The sequence below is a fragment of the Dermacentor variabilis genome, chromosome 10, assembly GCF_050947875.1.
Source record: "Dermacentor variabilis isolate Ectoservices chromosome 10, ASM5094787v1, whole genome shotgun sequence".
Taxonomy (NCBI): domain Eukaryota; kingdom Metazoa; phylum Arthropoda; class Arachnida; order Ixodida; family Ixodidae; genus Dermacentor; species Dermacentor variabilis.
The window spans coordinates 64,315,243-64,340,827 of NC_134577.1; the positions used below are offsets into that span (position 1 = coordinate 64,315,243).

General features: G+C 48.1%; 1 protein-coding gene across 2 annotated transcripts in view; it reads left to right on the plus strand.

Annotated features, from left to right (window-relative positions):
- Positions 1 to 14,119: 14,119 nt before the first annotated feature.
- Positions 14,120 to 25,585, plus strand: part of LOC142560648 (zinc finger SWIM domain-containing protein 5-like) — a 65,508-nt gene continuing 54,042 nt past the window's right edge. For both annotated transcript variants that reach the window (XM_075672873.1, XM_075672874.1), the window contains exon 1: positions 14,120 to 15,743. In XM_075672873.1, coding sequence (XP_075528988.1) covers positions 15,377 to 15,743 — 367 coding nt within the window. In that variant the 5' untranslated portion in view covers positions 14,120 to 15,376. The remainder of the gene's footprint in view (positions 15,744 to 25,585) is intronic.

Here is a 25,585-nt window from a genome sequence, read left to right on the forward strand (position 1 = left end):
ACAACGTGGATCGTAGACGCGTCACTGTGGCCTTCCTACTTAATTTTTTTCTTCTTTTGGTAAAGTAACGCACTCAAAGTCAAAGAACTTTCACGAAAGCAGTTCTATAGTTGCTTTAATTTGTTTCTATACGGAAGCGAACTGACGCCAGGAATAACTCAGTCCTCCGCTAGGTGCTTGCAAATGCGAAAATCGTAGCTGTCGCGCCCTCGGTGAATGTGAAACGCGAACGCGAAGTTCGCAGCTGCGAAAAACGCAGTGTAATATCGCACCACGTGGACGGGGCTTTAAAAGTGATTGGGTAGTGGAGGCGCGACACCGGTGTTTCTCGTGCTTCCATCCCGATTGCAAAAACGCACGGGGTCGTGCTTGGGAGCCGCTCAGACGGGTTAAGAAGTGTTGGCACGTTTGTTAGGCATTGCTGAAGTGCGTTTAATCAGCGACTCTCCATTACGCTGACGTCGCACGCGCGCTCTCGGTGGCCAGTCAGACGGCAAGCTGTTGGAACTTGTCGAACTTAACCCCCATCGCGCCGACGAAGAGTTACCGTTGCCTAACGGTAACGTTGTCTATAGGGTCGCTGTGTGAGGGCAACTTGATGACAGTCGTGTTTCTTACAACTGATAGCCCAGATGCTGCCCCAAGGTCTCCCGCCAGCACCCTCTAAGAATCTGCGACCGAAACGTGTGCCACCGTTGGCGCCCTTGTAACTTGAATGAAAGCTGGCGCCTTACGTGCCAAACCCACGATTTGATTATGAGGAACGTCGTAGTACGGGGACTCCGGATGTTTTTTTTTTTTTTTTTGACCACCAGGGGATCTTTAACGCACCCCCAATGCATGGGACGGAGGCGTTCTTTTTTTTTTTTTTGCATTTCGCCCTCATCGAAATGCGGCCGGGATTTGATCGCGCGACCTCGTGCTTAGCAGCGCAACAGTTATAGCTGCTAAGCCACCGCGGCGGCCGGCGCCCTTGTAACTTCTCGCGGTGCACTGAGTTCGTCGCGCTGGAATTATTTACGCGAGGTGTGCAGGAAGCGCTCATCAAAAACTTTTTTTTTTAACCCCTCCGCCGGCTATTGTTAAATGGGTTGATTCTGTGCATTTCTATTTCAAAAGGTCGTCTGGAAAGCAGTCGGCTCGGAAGCGAAGCAGATGATCATCCGTGCGAATGTCGTCTGCGCGCGTCCCCATGGTATCAACACTCTAGCGCTGTCCTATTTATATTTGTTTTAACGTGGTTTTTCTGTTTTTCAGCTCGCGTGGCGTAAAAATTAATGGTGGCGCTTGACGACGCCTCTGCGCGCGATGCGGCGGACGATATGGTCGTCGTCTCGTCCATAAAAGAAGAGTCGCATCGCGACCGCGTGGGAAATGGCCGTCTGCGTGAAGGACGTTGCGCGGGTGCCACGTTTCGACACACGCACGCACACTCAGCCGCCGCCGCCGCCGCAGAAGTTCTCGCGCGCCAAATGGCTCTTCTCCATTTAGATTGTGTGACCGACGCCAGGGGTCATCACATCCTCCTAGCGCGTGTCACTGTTTCAGAAAAAAAAGAAAAGAAAGTACAGCCTCGCTTGTTCACTTTCAGCTCGTGAGTTTGCGGCTGTTGCGGTGAACAATTACGCCAAGTATAGATTAAAATGTACCGCTCCCTCGGGCTCCCTGCTTTCTGGTTAGCGTGAGCGACTCTGTGTGTTGATGTGTGTGCGGCGGGCGAGGGAGAATGGCGCTTGACACTGACTCAACGCAACAGGAGACGAGAACTATAACTATAATGTGTACACACGACCGCTGATTCACAACCATACACATTTATTGGCGAAAATGATATCAAATGTGTAACTAAAATTTGTAAACGTTAAAAAAAATACCGTTTGTCAATATGAAATGCCGCTAACCGGCCCATGCCAAAGCCACATAGAACTATAGTTCTAGGAGGCGCTGCCCAAGCTTTTATAGAAGTGCGCTCGAACTGAGGAAAGCTTAATTTAGCTGAGAAAAAGTTAGTCTTTGTGAGGCTCTCTTCAAATCCTGAGAAACAGGCGCACGAGATACGGACGCGACAAACGTCTGTCGAACAAACTTCCCGGAGATAGTGAGGGATTCACTGTCTTCTGGCAGGTAGCCGCGCCATTAAAATAAGGAGAATTCTCGTTGCGTAAAATAATTTAGCGGGGACGACGCGTACGTTTGCAATGCGATGGTGTCATGACTATGTTCTTCATACTTGGAAACGTCTTTTTCATCAGAAGCCGGGAAAGTACGGAGCTTCACTTCTGTAGTGAATCGAATCTTGATACGTGCCAGCATGCGTCGACAGCTTGAAAACTCGGGTTTTATGTGCGCTGAGACGTCGGGCGTTGTGTAAGCGCCGTATTTATTCGTGTAATGCCACGCCTGAAATGTCGTTTGGTCAAACCATGTTAATAATGTTCGAGGCCGTGGAGCAGCTATTGTGGTTTTATTCTTTTTTATTTATTTATTTATTTATTTAGGGGGAGGCGCACGTACCCATTGTGCCAGCTTCCTGGCTACACCACTGTTTCAAGGAGTTGCGTCATTGAGATCGTGTCAGGAGTGGCCTGCGTTGGTGAAAGAGAATGGCTTTTGCTCCTCGTTTTCATCTGTTCCATGCGACCAAAAGTTTGACCCCACTGGAGCTTGTCCCACGACAGTAATATATCGTAGCCGCCTTTCCTTTGTTTAACGCTGCGCGCCCGGTACTGCGAGGCCGCGAACGGCATGCGCGTAATCAGCGTGACATAGCATTCTCGACAGGAAAGTAGCGAGTGCAAAGTTTTCAAGAAAGGAGACGCAAGCAAGGCAGATGACGATTATAGTTGTGGGACAAGATGAGCCCCCACTGGGGGGATGCAAGTTTTGTTAAGTGTACAAGACATCCTTGTGCTTAGGCGGGATTGGTTTTACACCTTCCTGGTCTGACGCATCTCCTGGGTATAGCTCCACAAACACTTTAGTGCGGAACGGAGGTTAACGGGTTTCAAGTGCGAGTCGACGACTTCTTCGGAATAACAGTTTGCAGATTTCCAACTTCCTCGCATGAACTTTGTTTGTTTTTCGACGCCAGGCTTAGCGCTGTCCATCACAATAAGCACACCTCTGCTCGGTCAACGGTGAGGGTAGAGACATTGAGGTGGTGGGGTGCTGTCTCTCGAATACCGTGCACTGTGCAGAAACCTGTAGCTGACCTGTCGTCAGTAAATTTATCGTGGTGCCCACCATTTCGCGGATCTGGTGTCATTTAATACAAGCGTTGATTCTTTGCGGGAATCTCCGCGCTGAATGTCGTGACAGACTAGCATTCTAAAGTGCGTAGTGAAACCCATCTGTGCCGTTCTTGGAGTGCAAGTCCCGGAATACGGGATTCGGTCGCTGGCCACAGCGTCCAGCACGCTGCATCGTTTTATCGAAACCGCGCGCGCATGCATACATGTCCGCCGCCTTGGCGCTGAAGCATGATCCGCTTTGGAAGAAGGCGAAAGCACAGACCGAGGTGCAAGCCGTAAAAATGAGCAGCTTTGTGGCGTCGCGTCGATTGTTGTTGCCTCGGCGGGATATGGAAGAGTCGGCGGTGCAGTGCTCGGAACATAGCCTGCTGCTCCAACGAGCGTTGCCCATTTGTTTTTTTCTTTCCTACCTTTTTCGACCCCGTCTCTCGCACCTTGTGGTTGCATTGTATATGAGAGCCCCGTTCCCATTGTGCGGTTCGATGAAAAGAGAAGGGGGGTAGTTTGGTTTGTGTTCTTTTCTGTCTGTCTTTGCGAAGAATAGCCAGCATTCTCTGGTACTTCTCTATGGTACTTGTTGCTGGCTGTCTGGCTGGCCTTACCTGGCCGGATGGCCCCTGCGTGAGCTTCTGGTTCGTCTGGTCGACTGGTGGTGCAAGGCGGCTTTGAAAAAAAGTCGGTTCTCTTTACCGAGGCCGGGTTATCTTTCTGCGCGACTGCCTTTTGCCCGCCTGTCTTCCACACTTTCTTATACTTTTTTTTTAGTTCCCGTGGACTTTTTGACAGGCGGAAGCACTGTCTGTAGATTTGTCTCCCACATGCCCAGCGAGGCTGGTGCTAGGGAGCGCCAAGGATTTTGCGGCCTTTTATGCCGCCCGCCTCGTATGCATGCGCAAGGCTTTTAACTTCACTTGTATACGCTTTTGCTGACCGCCCCTTTGATCCTATCCTCGGGAAGCCGTTCGCGCCTAATCGTTTGTTCACTTCACTCTGCAGTTATAGTAACTGAATGCGCAGCCAGGGGGCAAAGAACGGCTGCTTGGGGAGCAGACGGATAAGAAAATCGTCTGCTGCATACGGTGTAGGCAAAAGCACGACAGCGATCTGCGGCTTGTGTTCGTTCTTTGCCAAATCGGTGTTGTGCGCGGGCGAGCAGCTTGTTTCCAAACGGCGTCACAGAGGTGAACTTTTCGGTCTGTGGCGTTTCACGCGCTCGGCATCTGCTGTGACGATACCGGGAAATTGTGCTGTAAGGCAGAGGGCATCAATCTTGCAAAAGCGGCTTCCCTAGTTTCACAAACAGTCTTCGTACGCAAAGGGTTGAGAAGTGTGACGCATGTACGATGTATATTCATCGACGTGCGAAGTCCCATAAGGAGTCAAAAATCGGATGAAGGTCATTAACGCGGCTTTCCAAAAATGCCGTTCTTTTTACATTATGACTTTTATTTATTCTTGAAGTAGTTGTCGAGTTAGATAGCGGCAGTCCGCCGCTAGCTCGCCATTCCGTTGTATTGATTTGTGGACTTTAGTTAGCATGAGCCCTCATGGGTTTAAGTCAGCCGAATTTATGAAAGTGGTTTGAACTTGCAATAAGCGCATTAGAAAAGTTACGTGCGCGAATTATTTGCTCACCTGTATAAGCAACACTGCATCGCATCTTATTATCCGTGCACGCGGTCGATTTTGTAGTCTGTTACCGCTGTTACTGCTTAATTACTAGAGGAAAAATTGGCACCAGTGTCTGTGCCAGCTTGCAAGCATGCATGCTCGTTCAGCCAGCATCGCAATGATCGATAGTAGGTACATGGATCAGCCTAAGCTTTGTCCTTCTAGCTTCAAATGGCTTTGTCTCTTTGAAAATCGGTCATATTCGCCAAAATATTACGTTATAAATTATAAGTGCAACAATTTGGAATGGTTATTGTTTGTATGTGCATGCGCAAAGTCTTACACCGGTGTCACACGCTACCACTTTGGATCGCGATTGAGCCCGATCCGGACCGAAATTCTCGACCGCGATTGGCTCTCTTACGCAGATTGAGCCAAGAAGCGAATCGCGACCGAGAAATTTGATCCCGATCGGGCTCGATCGCGATCAGAAGAGCGCCGTGTGACACCTGTATTATCACCGCCATGCGTGTGTAGTACAAACATGTTTGCTTGGAAAGTTAGGCCAATAAATGCAAATACTAATCGTTATTTTCATGGTGGCTGAACGATCGCAGGGCTTGCCTCTAGTAATTTTGCGAGGACACTGCTGAGAACATGGCCTCCGAGATGGGGAAGCGCGCAGCGTGCGCCGCCCAATCTCGGAGGCCATGCTGAAAGCAGTGTCATCGACCTCAACGCATGCCGGTTCTCTTCAGCCGACGCCAAGGGCGTTTCCATCCGTCGGATGAAGCTACGGACAACGACCGGGCGACGTAAGTATAGCATACATTGAGCGCAGAGACGCATTACGTGCTGACCAAAAACCCGGCCGGTCCTTACTTGACCCCTGAACCGGTGCGTATCACGGCAGGTGCCGCGAAGCAGCTGTCTGCGAGTTGTTGGCTTCCGTGGGAGCTTCCGGTTGCCTCAACCTCGCGCGCGCTTGGCTGTGTGTAGTGCGTCAGCTGGGAAGGCGGTGAACCCAGAAGCAGACGACGAGGACATTCGCAGCAGGCAAACGGTCGATCGTGCGTCGCCCGCCGTCTGCTTCGGTGAAGAATCCTATCACGTGATGCCGTCTGCTTCGGTGAAGAACTCTATCACGTGATCGCGGAGCGTAATCGGTCTACACCAGTCTCGCGTCTTTCGGAAAAAAAAAGGGGGGGGGGGATCATTTTGGATAACCAGACAGCTAGCTCTGCCGCAAATTAGCAGGGCCGAGCGAATTTTCGACACTCGTCAAATAGCCACTATTTTGTAAATACGATTGTTTTCCCGAGTAGTTTTCAATTATTTCTAATCGTCTACTTTGTGCGGTTATGCATGAAATTGAAGCATAAGTGCTTCAAATTTAATCCTGGCCGCCATTAGATATAAAGCACAGGTTACATAGTGGATCAAGCTCACGTTGCTCGGGGAGTCGGACTTTTTCGACCAAACCGCCATCTTGCGCGCTGGCCAATGAACGAGTCGTGAGTATGCGAATAAAATGCTTGTTTCCCCTAAACTGCTCAATTTGTGCTTCTGATAAACAACACTTGATAACGTGCAATCCAGTGGCAGAAATTTGCTGACGTGAATATGCTATAGGATGTGAAGGTCGCTTTATATTGTGAAAACGTCTGCTCATTATTCGAAAAGTATTCGATTCGTTACTGACCCTATACGACTCGTATTGGGTTTGGTTACAATACGCCTGGCGTATTGTAACTCCTGGCGTCGAAGAAATAAAGGAAACGGTGCCCAGTGGTGCTCCTTTTTATAACACATTTCGAACCCTATCGTGCGTCGCTATCCGCTGGTTGTTCTGCCTTTTGCTCTTAATGTTTTCACTGTAGTACGCAGGCATTTCGTAAGTCTTATTGCACTTCTTTTGCACACCCAATCGAGGCCTGCCTACATACTATGCAAAAGAGCAGTCCTTCACCTTCGTCGTGCCTTTACCAGCTTAAGCCAGGTGTGACGCGTATTCTGCTGTTACATTATATATACCTATTGTGCGGAAAGCGCGCTTGACAAGTTTGATTGCTTTAGTACGCGTCCCTCTGCGTATATTTTAACACCGGCCGGGTTTTTTTCCCTTTTCTTTTTTTTTTTTTTTCCAACTCGGCGCTTCCTTCCCTTTGGCGCCTGTTCCAGTTGGCATTTGGTGCATCTGTTGCTCTCCGCTCACGACGTAAGCTCGCTGGCGCCCGCGGAAAGTGAAACTCTCGCGATCGTCTGCTGACCAAAGTTGGCAGACGACGCTCTTCTGCGCCGTCCCAAGTGACACCGTTGTGGTTTCTTGGCGTACGCGTAGTTCCCCCAAGGTGGTCTTCATTATTTCCCCCCCCCCTCTCTGTCACGTGACGCTTTCTGCGGCTTTTCCTCTGGCTTCGAACCAACGTCGTCCGATTTTTATTGGCTCCGTCGATCCTTCCGTGGTCGTCTGCTTCTAGGCCGAGACGTCATTGAGTCTGGCGCTGTCATTCATCCACATAGCATACGTGTAGAGGTACTTTGGGTACCAAGAGCGAGCCTACAATGGAGTGCTTCTTACTTCCTTGCCAAGAGCATTTCGCAAATGCTCATTACTCGAAGCAAGGAACCGCGCCAGCGATGGATCACTCTTCTTTTTCTCTCTCTCTCTCTCTTATTGCGAAGCCACTTCTGGCTTGCTTGTACGAGTACGTTCGCGAGGGAGTTTGCGCCGGTCAAGGTCTGACGTTCCCCCGTTGGAACGTTTCCTGGCGGTTATTCTTCGATGTAACTATCTTTCGTCAAACTACACGTGTCTGCCGTAACGGGAAATGATCGGAAAACTTTTGCTGGCTGAGCTGCAAACACTAGCTGAAGTTTCTCAGACGATTAAAACAAAAATTAAAGCATGTGCACTTCTGCAGAACTTCAAAATTTTGTGTGTTGCGAGGTTCACTGCAAGTGCGGAGATATGTACCCTCAAAGGTGAAAATGAGATGTTCAGGAAATTAGGCAAAGTAGAGGGGTTGGGGGGGATGCTAAGAAATGGTATTGTATTTAAATATCCCACATAAGACATCTTTCTATGCGATGTTACATGGGTTTGAGATGAATTATTTGGACTGCGTAGGTTAACGCTGATACTAAACTTCGAGGTCAGGTCAGGAAATTTGATGAGAAAAAGTATGGCGAACACCCCCCTCCAGTATCACGGGTCGCAAGCGGTTTGCCTTGCGTATCCAACATCCGCAAGGGTATTGTTGGGACCCAAATGGCTTGAGTACGCAAGTGTAATGGAAGCCTCTTGCGTCATCTAATCTAATTAAAACGCTGTAATAGGGAGTTCTTAGGAAGAGCGTTCCCAAGCGGCTTTGCGTACTGAAAAACCGAGCTCCTTTATACGCTTTTTGTGTTATTTCGTACTTCTGGCCGATAGCGTTCTCTAACTTTGGGTCCCCTTTTTTAAAATGTCTTCTATTAGGGAGTTTTAGATGTTCGGGTGTCCATACTAAAGAACTCAATATGTCTAGAAACATTCGAGTCTGGCGTGGCGCTACTTCTAAAGCTCCCTAGAATCTCCGCAGTCCTTCGTGATCACTAGACGTGCGGGTGGGAGAAAGTGTGCTATATGTGTACGCGGCGGTCGTGAGGGAAATTTGAACAGAAAAAAAAAAAAGAGAGAGAGGCCGAGGCGACAAGCGTTGGCACCGCGCTTTGTCGCTTTGAGCGACGTGCGCTTAATTCTACAACAGACGCTCAGGTTGTATTCGTGCGGTGGCCCACCCGTACGCCTGCCTCATTTACATCTCAAACGCGCAACTCGAAACGGGAGGCACGGAGCAGCTGGGTGACGCTGTCTGCGCGTTTGCGCGGAGTATATATACACTGGGTCAAGACTGCAGACGAGGACGCCTTGCAGACGATTTCGACTTTGACGCGTTCGCCTGCTCCCAGGAGCCCACGTGTTCTACGTACATCGGCACTCCGGCTGGTCACGAGTCTACGCACGATGACGCCTCGCAGGACAGCTCCAGAGTTGACGTCATCGCCGTCGAAGCATTTAGTGGTGTGCCCCTTAGTGTGTGTGTGTGTTTTTTTTCTGATTGGGCTATACAGTTTATGGAATTAAGACAAGAATGTTGGACTGCAATGCCAAACTCATCGTTTATTGAAAAGTACAGCTGAGTCGAATAATCGTTCACCTAAAGGACATATATATGACCAAACGGGGTTTCAACCGGGCTGGTGGTACCTTCTCTTGATTATTTGTCTGCGTTGCCTTCATTATATGGGGGGCAGCAAATACATATATATATATATATATATATATATATATATATATATATATATATATATATATATATATATATATATATATATATATATACACAGTTATGCTCATCGTGCCTTTCAGGTCATTGAGTCACTGAAAAGTGATGTGTTGCCCCTTGTGCGTGTAATGCTCGCATACTTGCTGCTAAAGATACCATTTATAGAAGAAAAAAACACACAAGCCTTTGATTAACCTGTTGAACTTGAAAGTTCTCGAATAGGACAGGGTTTTCTTTCTTTCTTTTTCTTTTTTTTTTTTTTGCATACGTGCGTACACGCGGGAGCGTTTCATGGCGAAGCCTTCCGGGAACATCGGCGCAAACTCGTCTTACCGCGAAACTCTCCTAATTACGTTTGACGCAGAGCTGAATCGCAGGTGTTTCACAGCGACTTACTAATTTTCTACGATGTCGTAGTAGTCACGGCATATTTAAAAAAGAATTGCGATGACCGCCTGCCCCTTGCGCGCCTCTCTCATACTCCCCTTTCACCTACCGTCTCGTGCTCCCATTGGCTACTTTGTCCTCGCCTGTACTTCACGTCCAGACTGTACCAGACTGTACTTTATCTCGCAAGTCGTTTGCAGCGCTGCCGAAGAGTAGTAGTAGCTATAGGAGACGTACACAGGCAATATCCTTGCGCAGCAGAATATAATTCCAGGCTTAACTGTCTAATTAATGGTAGGATTATAGAGAGTTTTGTTTTTGCTTGGTACATGATATGTACGTGACATGTTAGGACATTTGTGCATGCACGTTGTATACAGCGGATTAAGCAGCCGCTCAACAAACGACGCGACGCGCATGAACACCATATCGATCAGAAAAAAGAAAAAAGTCTAACTAATTTTAGTCGCCTAACGCGCCACATTAACACATTGCAGCTATATGTAGAATCGCAAAACGGGAGATTCTCTCTTTCGGGATGTAAACATTTATAGCTCTGAAACTCCTATCTGAATACACGGGAAAATCGTTTTTCTCGGCAGCCGCTGTAGCGATTTTGATGATGTTTCTGCATTTAAAAGTAAATGGTAAATTATAGTGACTGTAAGAGGCAAATTTTCTTTTATTTAGGATGATACCTCATTTACAAAAGTTAGTAAAATTGCAAAGTCGGAAAAAAGATAGAAAGTTTCAGTAAAATGAACTTGAAAATGGGGGTACCAGCGAAATACAGAGGACGCGCACACAAGGAAAAGGCGTTAGACACGGACCGGACGCTGGTACCCCCTTTTTCAAGTTCATCATGCACAAACTGGCTCAAGAGCTTGCGCTAATGCACCTCAGTAGTAATAAAAGGTACCACCTACATATAGTAATAAGTAAATTACACCTATTAGACATCCAAAGCGGACAATATTTATGTAACGTACACCACTTTCACTTATACCACTAATTTGTGAGTATATAGATCGCTGGTATATAGAATAGTAAATCCCTCGTAAATACACTGTAACAATTTTGCGTGAGCTGCAAACTCATGTTAATGCTCGTTCATTTCAGATGCTGCTGGATTTGCGAACTTCGTGCTTCAACTCCCTTTTTAACTTGCCGATGTTCGGAAGTTTTTGTGAAAAGTGCGAAGTCTTAAATCAGAATTCTGCTTCGTATACAGTTGCTAGGTGTTAACTCTCTTTCTCAAATGCAACAAAGTTAATCGAAAACAGTCAAGCGTTTGTCTCGTAAGAACATTTCTGCGTTTTAAATGTGCTTGAGCATAGTCAAATGGAAACATGCCCGGAGTTAAAGCTTCGTTATAACCGCGAGGATCCGAAGTGTAATTGGTCACGTCAGTGGCAAACTGCAAAAGCTTGAAATTGGCAAAATATATGTATCTTATGTAATTAAGCATACACCGCCTCCACTCGTTGTCACGGGCAGTGAATCATCTACGGGGCACTAGAATCGCCCAGAACAGCGTAAGTGTGTAGTTGAATCGTGTCGTGTAGATTCATAATACGACCTCGTAGATTCATCAAACGTGACTCCTACAACATAGATTTTTCTTTTTTTAAGTGGTAGCGAGTCCATATATGTCTTGCGGAACTCTGAAACCGTTCACAGAATGCAACCGGCTTTCGAAGCTCAAGTTACGCGACAGATACGGCACTTCGGTTTGCTAAAACGTCACATTGCGTCCGCGTGCAGACGACGAGAAGGGCACTTCCGTTACTTTCCTGTCGTCTGCTGGCTCCGCAACGGCGCGGCGGTAGGCCAACTTGTGCCAACGCTGTGCCAGACCGACTACACAGAGGAATCATTGTTTACGCCCAAACAACGCAAGTGGGCCCGCCTCTTCTGTCGGGTTATTTCTTTCCGGAACTGCGGTCATGGCGGTCGGTGAAAGGAAATGCGGTGTTCACATGTGCCGTATACGCAGCGCGCGTGCAAGTGGTAGCTTTCAACAAAAGCTCGCGGTTGCCTTGTAACCAAAGCGAACGACTGCACAGCGTTGCTAGAGGCCGAGGCCGACCTTGACACGCTGAGCTGGCCTGGCCCGACCTGCTTTTTGACTTGCGAGAGTCCGGTCCTTCGAAAGTCCCGTGGCCGCCCGCTTGAGCAGGAAGTTCTCACTCAAGACAAGCGGTGCGACCACTTGTCTTTTTCTGAAGCAGCAGCTACGCGAACTAAGCTTTCCTGTGTATGTGTGTGTATGTGACTGCGTTGGCTACTGGGCTTTACACGCAGCGGCATTCATGGGATTAGGTCACTCTAAACGACCTATCCGCAAATGTCCCGCCAAGCAGACGAAGTTCCAGGAAACAAAGACGGAAGGCGTTTGCTAAACAACGAAAACATACAACTTTTGCTGTTCAGTATTAAGATAGAAGTGAGTACTGGCAACTTGGAATTCCAACCTCCACCATTTATATTTTTTAATTTCGCGCTCAAACTAACGCCGTTACGTCATTGTTACGTCACAGTGTCAGCATACTTTATTTTTAATCTTTTCTCTCGTTCCCACATATCTCAACTTCTCCTGACAGAGACATTTAACGTGTCCGGGTAACCGCAACATTTATTACGATGCCAGTGGCCATTTCTTCCTATCTACTCAACAGCAAATATTCGCCCTAGCTATCGACTTCCCCAAAAAGCTTAATCTGATATTTCAAAATAGTGTACCTTTAAATGAGTCCATCCTTTAAATTGAAAACGTAAGTCATATTCAAACGGATGGTCGTCCAAAGCATTATTTTTGTCATTGTTAATAAACAGTTATTTTCTAATTTGCTGTAGAACATAGAGAAACGTGGCAGCCGAGATACTACTGTCTTCCTCAAGCTCTCCACAGCAACCGGTGTACAGTCGAAAAATTAATGTAATGAACCCGGATAAAGCGAATTAACCCTTATATCGAACACGCGAAATTTACTGACCCATGAACTGCGTCTCCCAATAAGGCTGGTGTACCCCTCGGCGCATTATACGTGATTCTCACTTTTACATGAATGGTAGAGCTAATAACCGAAACCCTCTGCTTGGTGCACCACCGAGGATTATTTTTCTTGCGGTGTTCCGTTGCAGATTTCGATATGTTTGAATGGGTTTTGTGCCAGTTCCCTTGCGCTTCAACTAATCTTCAGATCAGGTAGGTTTGGGCTGGCTTTTATTAATTATTTACCAGATTATGAGGCAGAAGGCCAGCAGCCGTTCGCATTAACAGGGAACGGGGAGCTGCTGCTGAAAAATGCACGTTTGTTTGTTTGTTTACGTTTTCAGAACAGAAACGTACGAGGAGGCGAGGCGCGCTGATGACTTAGCCTGCCGTGCAAGGTGCGACACTTGTTGCTGTGCTCTGTGTATTCATTGTTCAAAGTAGTAACCCAAAGTCAAACTTCAAAGTACTTCACGAGAAACGCAAGGTATGTGTCTACACGCCAGACGACGGGAGGCTCGATCTGCTTTACCCGCGGAAGAACACAGTGCCACGAACGCACGTGGTAAATAAATAATAACAAATGCAACGAAGTAATGATTGGCCGTGAGCGTGGCTTGTGCGAGCGCCGTTTGCGTCATCAAAAGCGGATTAAGTTTGTGCATATAGCCGCCATTTGGATGACAGCCACTTGGGAAGATTTGGCGCTGGCACGAGCGAATTAAGCGCCACCCATTACCGATGATGGTCTGGTTCCATTCGCGCATCTCGTCCCGCACTACTTGTGGCATAACAAATCCGCACCGCGCGTGCGCGGGCATAAATTGCTAGAACAAAGCTCTCGCGATTGCCCGAGAGCGCGCCTCGTCAGCGCGGGAGCTGCACCGACGCGAGCGCCTACAAAAGGACAAAGTGACGGTGCCGCTAAAAGAAGAGAGCAAAAATCTGGAGGAGGGAGTAGCCGTAGGGAGCCAAGAAAACGAGCTTTGAGTCACGCTCTGATGCAAGCCCGACCCTCTAAGCCGCGCTCATGAAGCTTTGTGTTTGGTAACACAGCGTCTTTGTGAATTCAGCTTAAATAAAAGAGAACACAGCGCGGGACGCGCGGAGGTCGCGGAGGCTCATCGCATGCAAGCTTTTGAAACCGCCCAGTACTTTCCAACGAAACAGGCAACGTCCTATGCCAAGAGGAAGCCAAAGAAAAAAAGAAAGAAGGTGGACGCACAAACTTCCACCAAGCGAAAGGAATGCTGCTGCCCCCGTAGTTCGTGCCTGGTGCCCCCGCGGTTCCTCTTTCTCATGCGTGACGTCACAATGGCGTCACGGCCGGGAACGCCGTCGGGGCGCAAGTGCACTTGGCGGCGCCAGATGGCGGCACCTGTCTCGTAGGGTGGGCGTGCCTGTCAGGCCGAGTGGGCGGGGTCACTTTCACCCCCCCCCCCACCACCACTACAACAGGCACACGGCCTGCACGGCACTCGAGCGCGCTTTTCTGCGCGCTGACTCGTGTGTGTTCCATGTGTATATATATGTGTGTGTGTGTGTGTGTGTAACATTAGGAGCGAAGGCTTCTTCGTTTATTTTCTCTTGCGTAGAGGACACGTGCATGATGCGCGTTTCGCCTCTTCTTTCTCGTGTGAGTGCCAGCTAATCAAGACGAATTAGGAGAGGAAAGGCGCGTCGCGTTTTTACAGCTTTCGAGCAGACGAAAAGAAAATTCGCGCACGCGCTGTTCCGCCACTACTGGCGCTCGGGCGGAAAAATATCGTCTGCATCAATCACAGATGCCGCTCTTTAAAAAAATGTCGCCCCTTCGGCTCGTTGCGACTAAAGGTGGCGGGTTTTGTCTCGTCCATACTAAGGACGGAACAAAATTCGAACACGCAGGCATATGGGAACGGAGCGCAGAGAATAACTGACTATGTTGCGGAACACGCAGCGCTGATCAGACAGCGTTGTGCCGTCTGCTTGCCTCGCTGTGCCACCTGCCCTGCGAGCAAGGGATCCCTAAGAGGGCAACAAAAAAGACGCTAGTGGCCAACGACGACAAAATAAAGCGCACACAATAAAGAGATCGTCGTGCTTGAATGTATGGCGTCCGAGAAGCGAACTGCGGTATATACGAGGCGCGGTATGTGCCAACACGGGAGCGATAAATTCCCCCGGAGCTCTGACGAGCCCCGCGCGGTCCCCTCTCATCTCGCGAGCGAGCCAAAAAAGATAGGCCAGCAGGATCAATGTCCAACGACGGAATAACGATTCGAAGCAGCGGCGGGCAAGCAGCGCCGGATCGAAACCCCGAGCCGAGCCGGTCCGAGAACAAAAATGCACGCCGCCGCCAAATCAGTAGCGGGGAAAGGGGAGCTTGCGAGCAGCGGGGCGATTATCCGAATTAGGCTTCGCCTCGACTTCGTGCACGGGGCCGGCCTTAGCATGCCGAGCATCGTTAGGCCTCGACTCGACTCTCTCCGGCGAGTTGCTCACGGCACGGGGCGGAGCTGAAGCCCGCCGTGCTCCCGGAAGGGACATTTCGCTCGGAGCGGCGCGGCCGAGCTGGCAAAATGACAGCCAAAACTTCACACGCCGCGCCTCACATTTGAATGAAAAACATGTGAATTGCTCTGATGATTCATCCCTTTTCCTCGAGGGGCCCGACGCCGCAGCCGATGCCAATGACGGAGAGCCCCCGGCCCCACGAACAGGATAGCGAGTCCCGCGTAAATACCACGCAGGTGCTGTATTGTTATTAAACCCCTCGCGCATGCGCAGTGCGTCCCCGGCTTATATCAGATGTTTCAAACATGGCGACGGCGCTCAGGCCGTCGTGTTCTTTTGTGGGTGGAAATTGCCTCGCCAAGGGCGACAGATTGTCCAATTTCGAGCCGAAACTGTTCGGACATCGCCAGCCGGAGAGCCTCTTGGACGTGTGTGCAAAAGTGGTGGCGCAGCACATCCCATTCCAGCGCATCGAAGAACGCTACAACAGGATACCTGAGCCCGTGCAACGCAGGATCATCTTCTGGTCGTTTCCCCGCAACGAACGGGATATTTGCATGTACTCGTCTTTATCAAGTGACTCCAATAGTTGTGGTGACTACCAGAAGCTTCCCTTTTACCGTGGCCTCAAGCTGTACGAGGCTGGGTGTGTCGATAACGTGTTGCAAGTAGGTAAGTGTACACGCTACGGCGCACCGAACAAAGGCCGCTTGCCTAATGGGCTTTTTGGCCGTGCATGTTTTCACTCCGTTGCCCGCTGCCTCGCTCCAGTGCACTGTGTTGCGCGGTGAGTGCGATCGGCGATGCATCGTTCTTAGGCGTAGCCAATGTCGGAATGGGCCGTGGGAGGGCCAAAGTAAACAAAAGTGCCGCGGGCAAAGGCGTCTTTGATCGAACCAGTCTATGCGGCTGTGACACCCCTCCGCCCCGGCGGCTAATTTAATCGTTTCCATTATTGATCACGTCCCGCTTTTTTCGCCGCCCTCATTTGGCAGAGCCCGAAAGTGATCTGACGTGCGTCATTTTCGGCTGCCACTGCAAAAAATGCGTCCGCGAGCGACCGGATACCGAAGTTTGCCCGACTCCGACGACGCGCTCCGTGGGAGCCCCCCACCGCTTTCACCCCCCGAGGCGCCGAGCGTGCTTTTTTCCACGCCACTTGATATCGCCACTCGAAATGCCTCGGTCAGCGCTATCCGAAGCCACTCTGTCGACCCGAAAAAAGCAGCAGCTTGCGTTTTTCACTTGCATTGTCCGGCCGAAAATGCCGTCCCGTGGTAATTGTCGTCTGCGTCACGGGCGCCGTGCCTTCTTGTTTCGGTTTTGCATCGTGTTTATGTTTTCCGGCCGAAGGGGGGCCGTGCTGTCGTCGGCGCGTGGGGGAGCAGCCAGCGCTTCGCTTCGCCCCGCGCTAGGCCTAGTTCGACTTGAGGGGATGCGTTTCCGTCCGCGCCCTGTGGCGAAACCCTTGGCACGTAGGCGCCCGTGACCGTGTAACCGACGCAGAGGAAGCCGTCGTTCGTTTTCTTTATCGCCTGTCCGAGTGCGATTTCGTGGACGTCGTCGTGCATCCGGTGCTGCTCGGGCTCCCATAGCCCTTGCTAGGCCTCACCGTTCCGTATCGACGGCTCATCAAAATGTAAACATGATGAAATCATGCTTTTTTATTCTCGCTTCTGTAGCGCCGTAGAGCGCTTCTTCTTCTGGTTTTTGTTCGAGCGTTCCTCTCTGCTGCTTTCTGCGACACTTTAGCGCGGAAGAGAAAAAAGAGCACGGCTCGCTCGCCGACCGTTTTTCGTCTGCGTCTTCTGCTAGTCCGCCGCCCGCCTGTGCGTTTGCAAATAGTTGAACTCCCGATGCCGATTCTGACTAATTTGAGAGAATTTTCGATGTCGTTTTGCTGTGCTGCGGTCGTATGTATTTTAAATTCGAAATAGTATTTTCGTTTTCCCCATCCGTAACTAGCAGCGCGCATGTCCCGAGTTCTGTCGTCTGCTACAGCGGCGCAGAGCGTTTTTCTTTTTCGTCTGCTGGCAAGCTTTCCCCAGGGCTACGAGCAACCCGCGGCGTTACGGCATTAGCTCGGCGAAAGGCAGGGCTAGCGGCGGTAGAAAAAAAGAGTAAAGCTTCGTTCCTTTTGCATTTTTAATACGAGGACCGTGCTTGTGTATGTGCAAGCCCGCCCGCGCCGCCTCGACCAACGCTAGCTGTGTACACATCAAAAAAGTATATGCGGGTCTTCTCCGACGGGATGGATCGAAATCGCGCCATCGCACGCGCCGGCTTTGCGTGCTTCTGCTGGAAGAAGCGTATGCAACATCGAGAGAAAATACCGCCCGAGGGATCACGGGGAGCGGTCGGAATACGAAAAAAAGGAAAGTAATAATAGCGCGGCAAGAAAGCCGACGAAAGGAATAGGAAAGTATGCGTCCGTTTCTTTTTTTTTTCTTCATGTTTTTTTGTCATTTCCGACTGTGAAAAGTACCTTACGTAACGCGACGAACCTAGCTTTCAAGCGGAAAAGACGAGCTGCTCGTTGCGCCGACGGTACCCGGGAGTTAGTAAGCGTTCACGTAGCTGAAACGCCAATCTCGACTGTTGCGCCTAAAAATTCAGCCCGCATTATTACGAAGTCGACTGTTGTTTCGTTTTATTTTTCACTTGAGTGATTTCGTGTCTCTCACTAGCACGAAGCGCCCGTGTAGCTGCGTTTACACTAAGGCTGAGCCCCCAAATAACGATGGAGCATCGGCTGGAACTAAAGGAAGGCATAAAATTGCGTCGTAGGTACGCCCCCACCGTATCGGAGGGCAGCGGGTCAGAGGGAAAGTAGTTTACGTAAAGCCAAGTTTATGTAATGGACTTTTTATTGTTATTGGCTCAGCACGCCTCATGTCTCTCTTCCCCTCCGCATTTGCCTCTCTCTCGCCATCTCGAAGCGGCGATTTTCAAGGCTGCCCTGCTGCTCTCTGCGCGGCTTTTGTTGGGCGCTGGACCGCTCGTGGAAATTGGTGACGTAAGGAAATAAAACAGAAACGCCTCTGGCGTCGAAATTGCACCGTTCCGATGGGCGGAATGGTTCGCCTGGGACGACGCTGCGCGCTCATTACGGGCGACCTCGATTGTAATCGTACCAGTTTTCAAATCTTCGCAGTCGATAGAATAAAACAGTTACCTAAAAGATAACGCAGCACACAATCGTGCAGGCTCTACAATCTCTATCTTTCGATTATAGCTTACCTACTGTAAAATTTTGACTTATCTTACGCTTCACTGTAACCTACCCGATTCTTGGCCAATCCCTCATAGCGGGTACGTGCCAGTATAGATCACAAGGGTCTACGTCTGCAACCTGTTTTCATCCGTAGAAACAGTGCATCGGACTTGACCTAACAATTAAGATGGATTACTAATTCCTAAATATTGTGTAGCGTACTGCAGTTGGCCAAAATCCAGATGGCCAAAATTAATCCGGCGTTGCCCCCCCCCCCCCCTTTGCCCACGACGGCGTGCCTCATGATCGGCATTTCGTTTGAAAAAGTGCAACAGCGGTGCATTTTTTTACTTCGAGTTTCGTGGCGGATGTCTCCAAATTGGTGTCATTCTGGAAATTCGTTCACCTGATGTTGTCCTGAGAATTCGTTCCATCTGTATGCGCCTTTGCAAACTCAGCAGCAACAATTAGTAAATTGCAATGTGTGCCGTAATTAATTGAGAATTTAATTAGCGGTTTTTGTTAATTAGTTGGATGTGTTCGGTTTCTCGTGGCGCGTAAAATGTCCGCCTCTCTGAGTAATCCGGCTCAAGGACAAAAATTGTGTTATCTGCAACAGGTGATTTTTGAAAATTACTTGAAAAATGATCAACCCGTACATCAAATAGCGCTGCAATGAAAAATGTTTACGTTTGTCCCGACGAGAGCGCACAGGCTGCTGTTTCCGCAAATATCGCACCAGGCGCTTCAGTTTCGCGTTTTATCGTGTACAGAATCAGAATCAGTTTATTCGTGACAAAAATGGGGATAATTACATGATAAGTATATTCAGAAGGAGGTCCCATAGTTAGAAACTGAAATGCCACCTCCTGTGCATGATGACTAGAATTAATAGTATAAACAATGGCAACATGTAAAATTTACGATAATAAAGGTCTTTAGGAGACAAGGCACAAATGAACAGAAGAGCAGCAGATGAATGGATTAAACAATAACAAGCCTTCGGATTAGTCAACAAAAGGTGAAACTACAAAGGGGGCTTAAAAAAAGAAAAATGTAAAAAGGAAGCGGGAGATAAATATAGAAACAAAAGGAAAATTAAGAATACAATACATACTACACTTATAGGAAAGTCGGAGGAAGCTAAAAGAAAGTGCTTAAGTTCTATACGAAATCTGTGAGCTTTGACCAATTTTAAGAGAAGTGGTAATGTGTTTCAGAGAGATAAAGCTGAAAGGTGTAATGACTGCTTAACATAGTTGGTGCGAGCGAAGGGTAAAATGAAATTCATATTGCCTGCAAATCTAGTATTGTTTATGTTAGTAAGGGATCTCTTCGGTATGATGGTTACTGGACTATAATTGTTTAATGCCCTAAAAATAAATATGGCCAGGTTACATTTAACAAGATCAGTCACATTCAAAATATTATGTGCATGTAACAGCTGATTTGCGCTAATGCTACGAGGTGAAAATGTCATTAGGCGAATAGCTCGATTCTGAATGACTTGAAACGAAGTTAGGTGACTGTTATAAGTGTTTCCCCGTGATCCAATGTTATAGTTAATATGAGAATGAACAAAAGCATAATAAAGCGACGTGAGAGTAGAAAATGAGAAATATGGTTGTGCTTTGGATTAAAACGCGTATTCCATATGCTGTTTTCTTTTTTTGCATTAGCTATGTGAAGGTGAAATTTAGGGTGGCGATCAAATTCCACACCTGAATAGGTGCAATGATCAACTGCAGTGATGAGGTGATTGTTGATGGAAATAGACTGAAGGAGCTCAGGCGATCGCCGATGCGAGGCAAAGGCGACAAAAAATTGGTCTCATTATGGTTAATCTACAGCTTATTAAGTTCACACCGCCATGTGGAAATTTTCACGAGATCTTCGTTTAGATTACTTGTTAGCGTTGTTACACAATTGTTAGAACTAAACATAGTGGTGTCGTCAGCGTACAGAATGCACTTCGATGAAGGGAGGCAACTAGGCAAGTCATTAATATAAATTATGAAAAGTAAGGGACCTAATATGGACCCCTGTGGTACATCAATGTTAGTAGTAGCTTCTTTAGAATTGACGTCATGAAGTATTCGAAAAACATTCGGATCTACGAACGGCGACTGTACGTTCGATTCGAGGAATGAACCTCGTGGGTTCAACATTCCATTCCTTGATCGAAAGCATAGCGAATGTTCGCACACGTCTTTGCTAAACACAAAGGATCAGTGAATTAACTAAGGCCAAGGTAGTTTGCGAGCGAAAAGAAATCTATCGCACATTCAAAAAATCGTTAAATGGAAATTGAGGGAAATGACATGCTCGCCTTTTGGAAAACAAGACATTGGAAACGGTAGAGTAGAGAAGAGGGAGGTCCAGAAGGCAGTGTTGCTACGACAAACCGAGGGTCAGCGCACTTATTATTGAGGCTGTAGGGCAAACCCTCTAAGAACACGAAACTATAGAAGGAAGAGGTTTTCTTGGGTAGTGTGCAAAAGATAATGCGGAGACAATTGCGCGTATGTCCTTGAGGACCAAATCCTGGCCGTCCAGCGCGCCCGCGATTGGGCCGGCAGACCAGACCTGTCAGTCCCGTCGTGGGATTAGCCGGGTGCGCGTTTTATCGCGCTTTGCTGGACCACATAAAAGTTTATTCACTCACTCACTTGTCAGAACGCGAGAGATAGCATACTCCCAAAACACGATGAAGATACTGTTGCTCTCCGCGAATCCCTGTAGTTCTCTTTTTTTTAACGACAGTAATGAGAGGGTAAACATGGTCCCGATAAACAGAAGCGAAAGAAGTTTGGAAGGTAAGGGGGACGCAGACGTAGAGAAGCACGAGAGACCTTCAATAAGAAATGTTATACGGGGTGCTTTCTTTGTCTTTTTTTTTTTAGAACAAAAAAAAATTTTTAATATGGTCTTTTCCACATATAACAGTTCTAGTCCTTGAGCTGGAATAATCGAAGACGCGGGCATTACTGGCGCGACAAATCGAAATGAATAATCTGCGAATTATCAAGAAATCGCTGATTAACTTTTTGGTTGCTTTACGTCACATATTGTAATTTACGAATTGTAGCCGCGGTGAGTTGGCAAGGCGTATCCAGTTTTGGAACGAATTCTCACCAAAATACATTGGCGGTCCAGTTACTTTTGCGCTTCAGTGCGTAAAACGACGTTTTGTTTAAAAGTAAGTGGAACAAGTAACAGCGCATGTTTACCGCAAGTTTGACGGCGTATGTCTCGAAACCAGTGCGATCCTCAGGATTCGTTCCAAGTCGATATGCCTTGCAAAGTCCAGTTGAAGTATTAGAATTGCGTTATCTGCCACAGGCGATTAAAAAAAGAAAGAAATCCTGCATGGTAAAAAAGAAAAGAAACAATTTCAAAATGCTACAGTCATGCGCTTATTACAGACAGCAAGGAGTGACAATTAAAACATTTAATTACACTAAAGTTGGGCAGATGGGCTTAGAACTAGCATTCCGAGGTGCAGCGCACGCGTAATGCGGAGGTTGTGTGTTCGGCTCCTACAGGTGTCAAGTTACCCTTTCATTCACTTTCACTTCCCTTTTTACAGCGAAGCTGTATATGGCTATGGTTCTAGGCATTTGTGTTCTCCGTGAACAAAAACTATCATCATCAATGGCTCATACCCCGTAAGCATTCCTGCTCACGTGAGCCGGCAAAAAAAAGAATGCAATGGTTCATAGCCCCGTAAGGCAGAGGCTACAAGCACTCGACCGAGTGAAGCGAACAGTGCTTAAATTCTTTCTAATCACGCATACAACGTACAGAACCGTATGTCGAAAACTGTCATCATCAATGGTTCATACCCCCTTGAGCAACGGTTCATACCCCCGTGAGCAAAGACTCATAGTCCCGTAAGATTCAGGGCTACTCACTTTGCGTGAATTAGCTGCGATGACACTACCCGTCTTGTCATTGTCAAATGATTTCAGTATGGATGTGTCGGTACCGAAAAGGGAGCGGTTTACGCGTTACGTGTTGCAGCGTTCCGTGTTATATCCCTTGCGATGTCATACCGATCCGGCCCAACCGACAACCCAGCGGCATACGCGCATTGGCTTGACATTATCGGAGAACGTGATTGCAGTTGCGAGTGAAATAATGGCTACCGATCAAGAGAATAAATGAGTGCGCGTACCTTTCGTCACGATGACCACCCGTCAAGACAATAAATGAGTTCCTACTTTTGTTCAAAATTATGAGTCACCTCTGTGTCGTGTGCTAAACAGCTTCGCTGGTCAACGACCTTCACAGAGTGGAACGGCTCACGATTTTCTACAAGGAAACAATTAAACTGAAATGAAAAAAAAAAGAAGACATGAACGTCATCACGTCTTCTTGAAGGAGCTGACTCGGTGGAAAGGTGTCCGTGCGCACTCCAAGTAGAGCTGCAGGCCAGCTGGTGTCTCGTTCGCATCACGAACTGATCATCATCATGCAGCCATAAGCATGATAGAACAAAATGTGAAAGTCCGATGAGAAGAACGAATCGCGACCGTCATCGAACCTGGGACATTTCGCTTTGAGTATCCAGCCATGTGCGCCACGACAGCGTAGACGAAGGTTTGCAAACCCAAAGTTTCGTATAGGATATGCTATCGGTGGGGCTTACAATAAAACGCGAGGAGAGTAAGAAATAGGTAACCCGAGCGGAGTTAGAATTCCCTCATTATTTTCTACGTTTCAATTTCAGCTGCATATAATTTTCCTCGTGCTTTCCCATGGCTTCATTGTCTGTGGGCTTTATGTGGTCATGATTAACAAAAATCGAGCCCCTCGATCGGGTCCCCTTCTTCTCTGGAGCATATGTATAGTGGAGCATGCCGCCGCCCGGGTTCACTCACCGTCGTCGTTGGCCTTTTGTGCTTACTCTACCGTTCCTCTCAATTAAAATTTGGCACTCGTTAGTCAGCATGCTGTCCCATGTGCTTCTCGCGCTTGATGTTTACCTTCACTTGAGTGCTGCAAGCGTGTAGAACGGAGCGGACAAGATGTCTCATATACCCGTTTCTTAGCTTACAACCTGCCGTCTCAAAGCGTGGGTGGTTAGTAAAACGTCTAGTAAAAGACAAGACTCTGGTAAAAAAATTTTTCCCGAAGAAATGTGAAACGGGCACCACAATGTACGAGAACGGACCGTGGCATTCACAGTCCTGGTTGTACCGCAGTAAGCTAAAGATGCACTAGAATTATAGGTTACACGTGGAGCCGCCGCTGCCCAGATCGTGTATCAGATGTTCGTGTACCCGTAACCCAACCCTACGTAAGTTAACCAAACCTAGAGAACTCGTACTGGTTGGTATGTATTGAAGGGCACGTTTACCGCTACAAAGTACAGATTGAAACGAAAACGACGAGACGTGCGGGTTTCGTCTTAGTTGCGGCAGCATGTCCTTTAGAGTTCACCTATCCCTAACGTAACTCGATCAAGCCTAATCTATAGCTTAACCTACAAACCCAACGGTGTCCTTGCTCAGGTTTGACCCCGTGTTGGATATCGGTGCGGCGCCAAACGCTGGGCTGGCGGGCCGATGTAATAGTGTGCAGCAAAAGTTCCCGCATTCTCCAGAAATAAGTGGTAAAAAAAGTTAGATGGCCCAAACAAAAGGAATTTCTAAACGGTCGGCCCGAAGGAATTGTGAAAGAGAAGCTGCGCAAGTACAAAGCTTCAGAAAGCTCATAGGCTCGCCGAGCACACGAAAGAGACAAGGGTCATAAGAAGATGCAAGCACGTGTACAAAGACTTCGGCCCTACGGCTCGCCAACGCGGAATTCTCTTCACCGACGAGACAATGTTCAATGTCGAGCAGTCTTTAAACCACCAAAAAACGATAGGTTGTTGAGACAGGAAGCCTCAAAAGAAGCCAACGTCAGTGGAAGGATTGCCTCAAAGAGTTACTCGATCGCCCTCGATCGGTGGTGATCCCTTGGGGCAATCATTTTTGATGGAAAGATGGCCGCTGCATGGTTCTACTGGAACAGGGAGCCAAGTTGAACAGCCCATATTATGCGGTAGATGTGCCGAAGAAGCAGGTCTTGCCTTGGGCCGAATCGCGCTTCGTAAACGGCCAGTGGACGTATCGGCAGGATTTCGCGGCGGCTCGCGAGACGAAGGTGGCGCAACGATCGGGCACGAAAAACTCGATTTTATTTCCGCTGAGGAATGGCCTCCGAGAAGCCCGGTCCTGAAACCACTAGTCCAAACTCATCCTGATCTGTGTTAAAAGGCAGTCTGCCCTACTCGATCGTCGCCGTAATTTGGCTGCTCTTCGTCGGGCATTAGAAGAAAGCATGGAGCGAATTACTATACGGAGACTCTTCGTCGGGCATTAGAAGAAAGCATGGAGCGAATTACTATACAGAGACTATATATGTCCGTGCCGCCATCGAGTCATTTCCGAAGCGACTCAAGGCTGGCATTCGCGCGAAACGCTGACTTTTCGAAAAAGAATACTCATATTTGTGCATGTAGAATGTAACACATCAAGGTAACATAAGTTTGCGCGGCCATATTTATGGGGATTTTTATTTGAGCGCGAGAACTTCTACCGCACCATCTACATTCCTTTCGTTCTGTTCTACTCCCTCCCTCATTTTCATCCACCCTTCACGGAGGCCGGTTGAACCCGGTGATAAAGTGGGCGGCGGTAACCGCTCAGACCACCTGCGAAGCACGAAAAAGATATAGTTTTGGAATTGAATTATTACGTTGTGCCGCTCCTCTTGACCTATATAAGGACAGTATCCGTAGCCATGTCATATATGCGGATATAACAAACGGCTCGGGCTAGTTGTGTGCTCCCGTTCATATACGTATTTTAACCTTAAGCCTTTGCTTCCTTCTGATAACCCTTATTACCACCACATTTTGCCGGGGACGCACGTTCGCTTGATTACGGCGTTTGTGCGAGTCAAGTACCTGCGTATATGCCTGAGAAAATTCCCGGTTTTTCTTTTTCCCCCGCTTCACCAAACCATATGCGGACAAGGTCTCCAATATTCCTTGATGTTCATCCAATGCCACAACAATACCGCAACAATGCCGCCTTTGCTGTCGTATGAATATATATATATAAAACCTCCACGCATCGATGCTCCTGTACACCCTTTTTATTATACACCGTATACGTCGGAAGTCAGTTTGGATGGTTCTTATTTTCGCATGGAGCTAACTGTCAATCATCGCATTGGTGATCTATGGTGGGTGTAGTATCTTAATTTTGCGCCAAACGCCGCCAATCATCATGCAGCTTCTACGAAC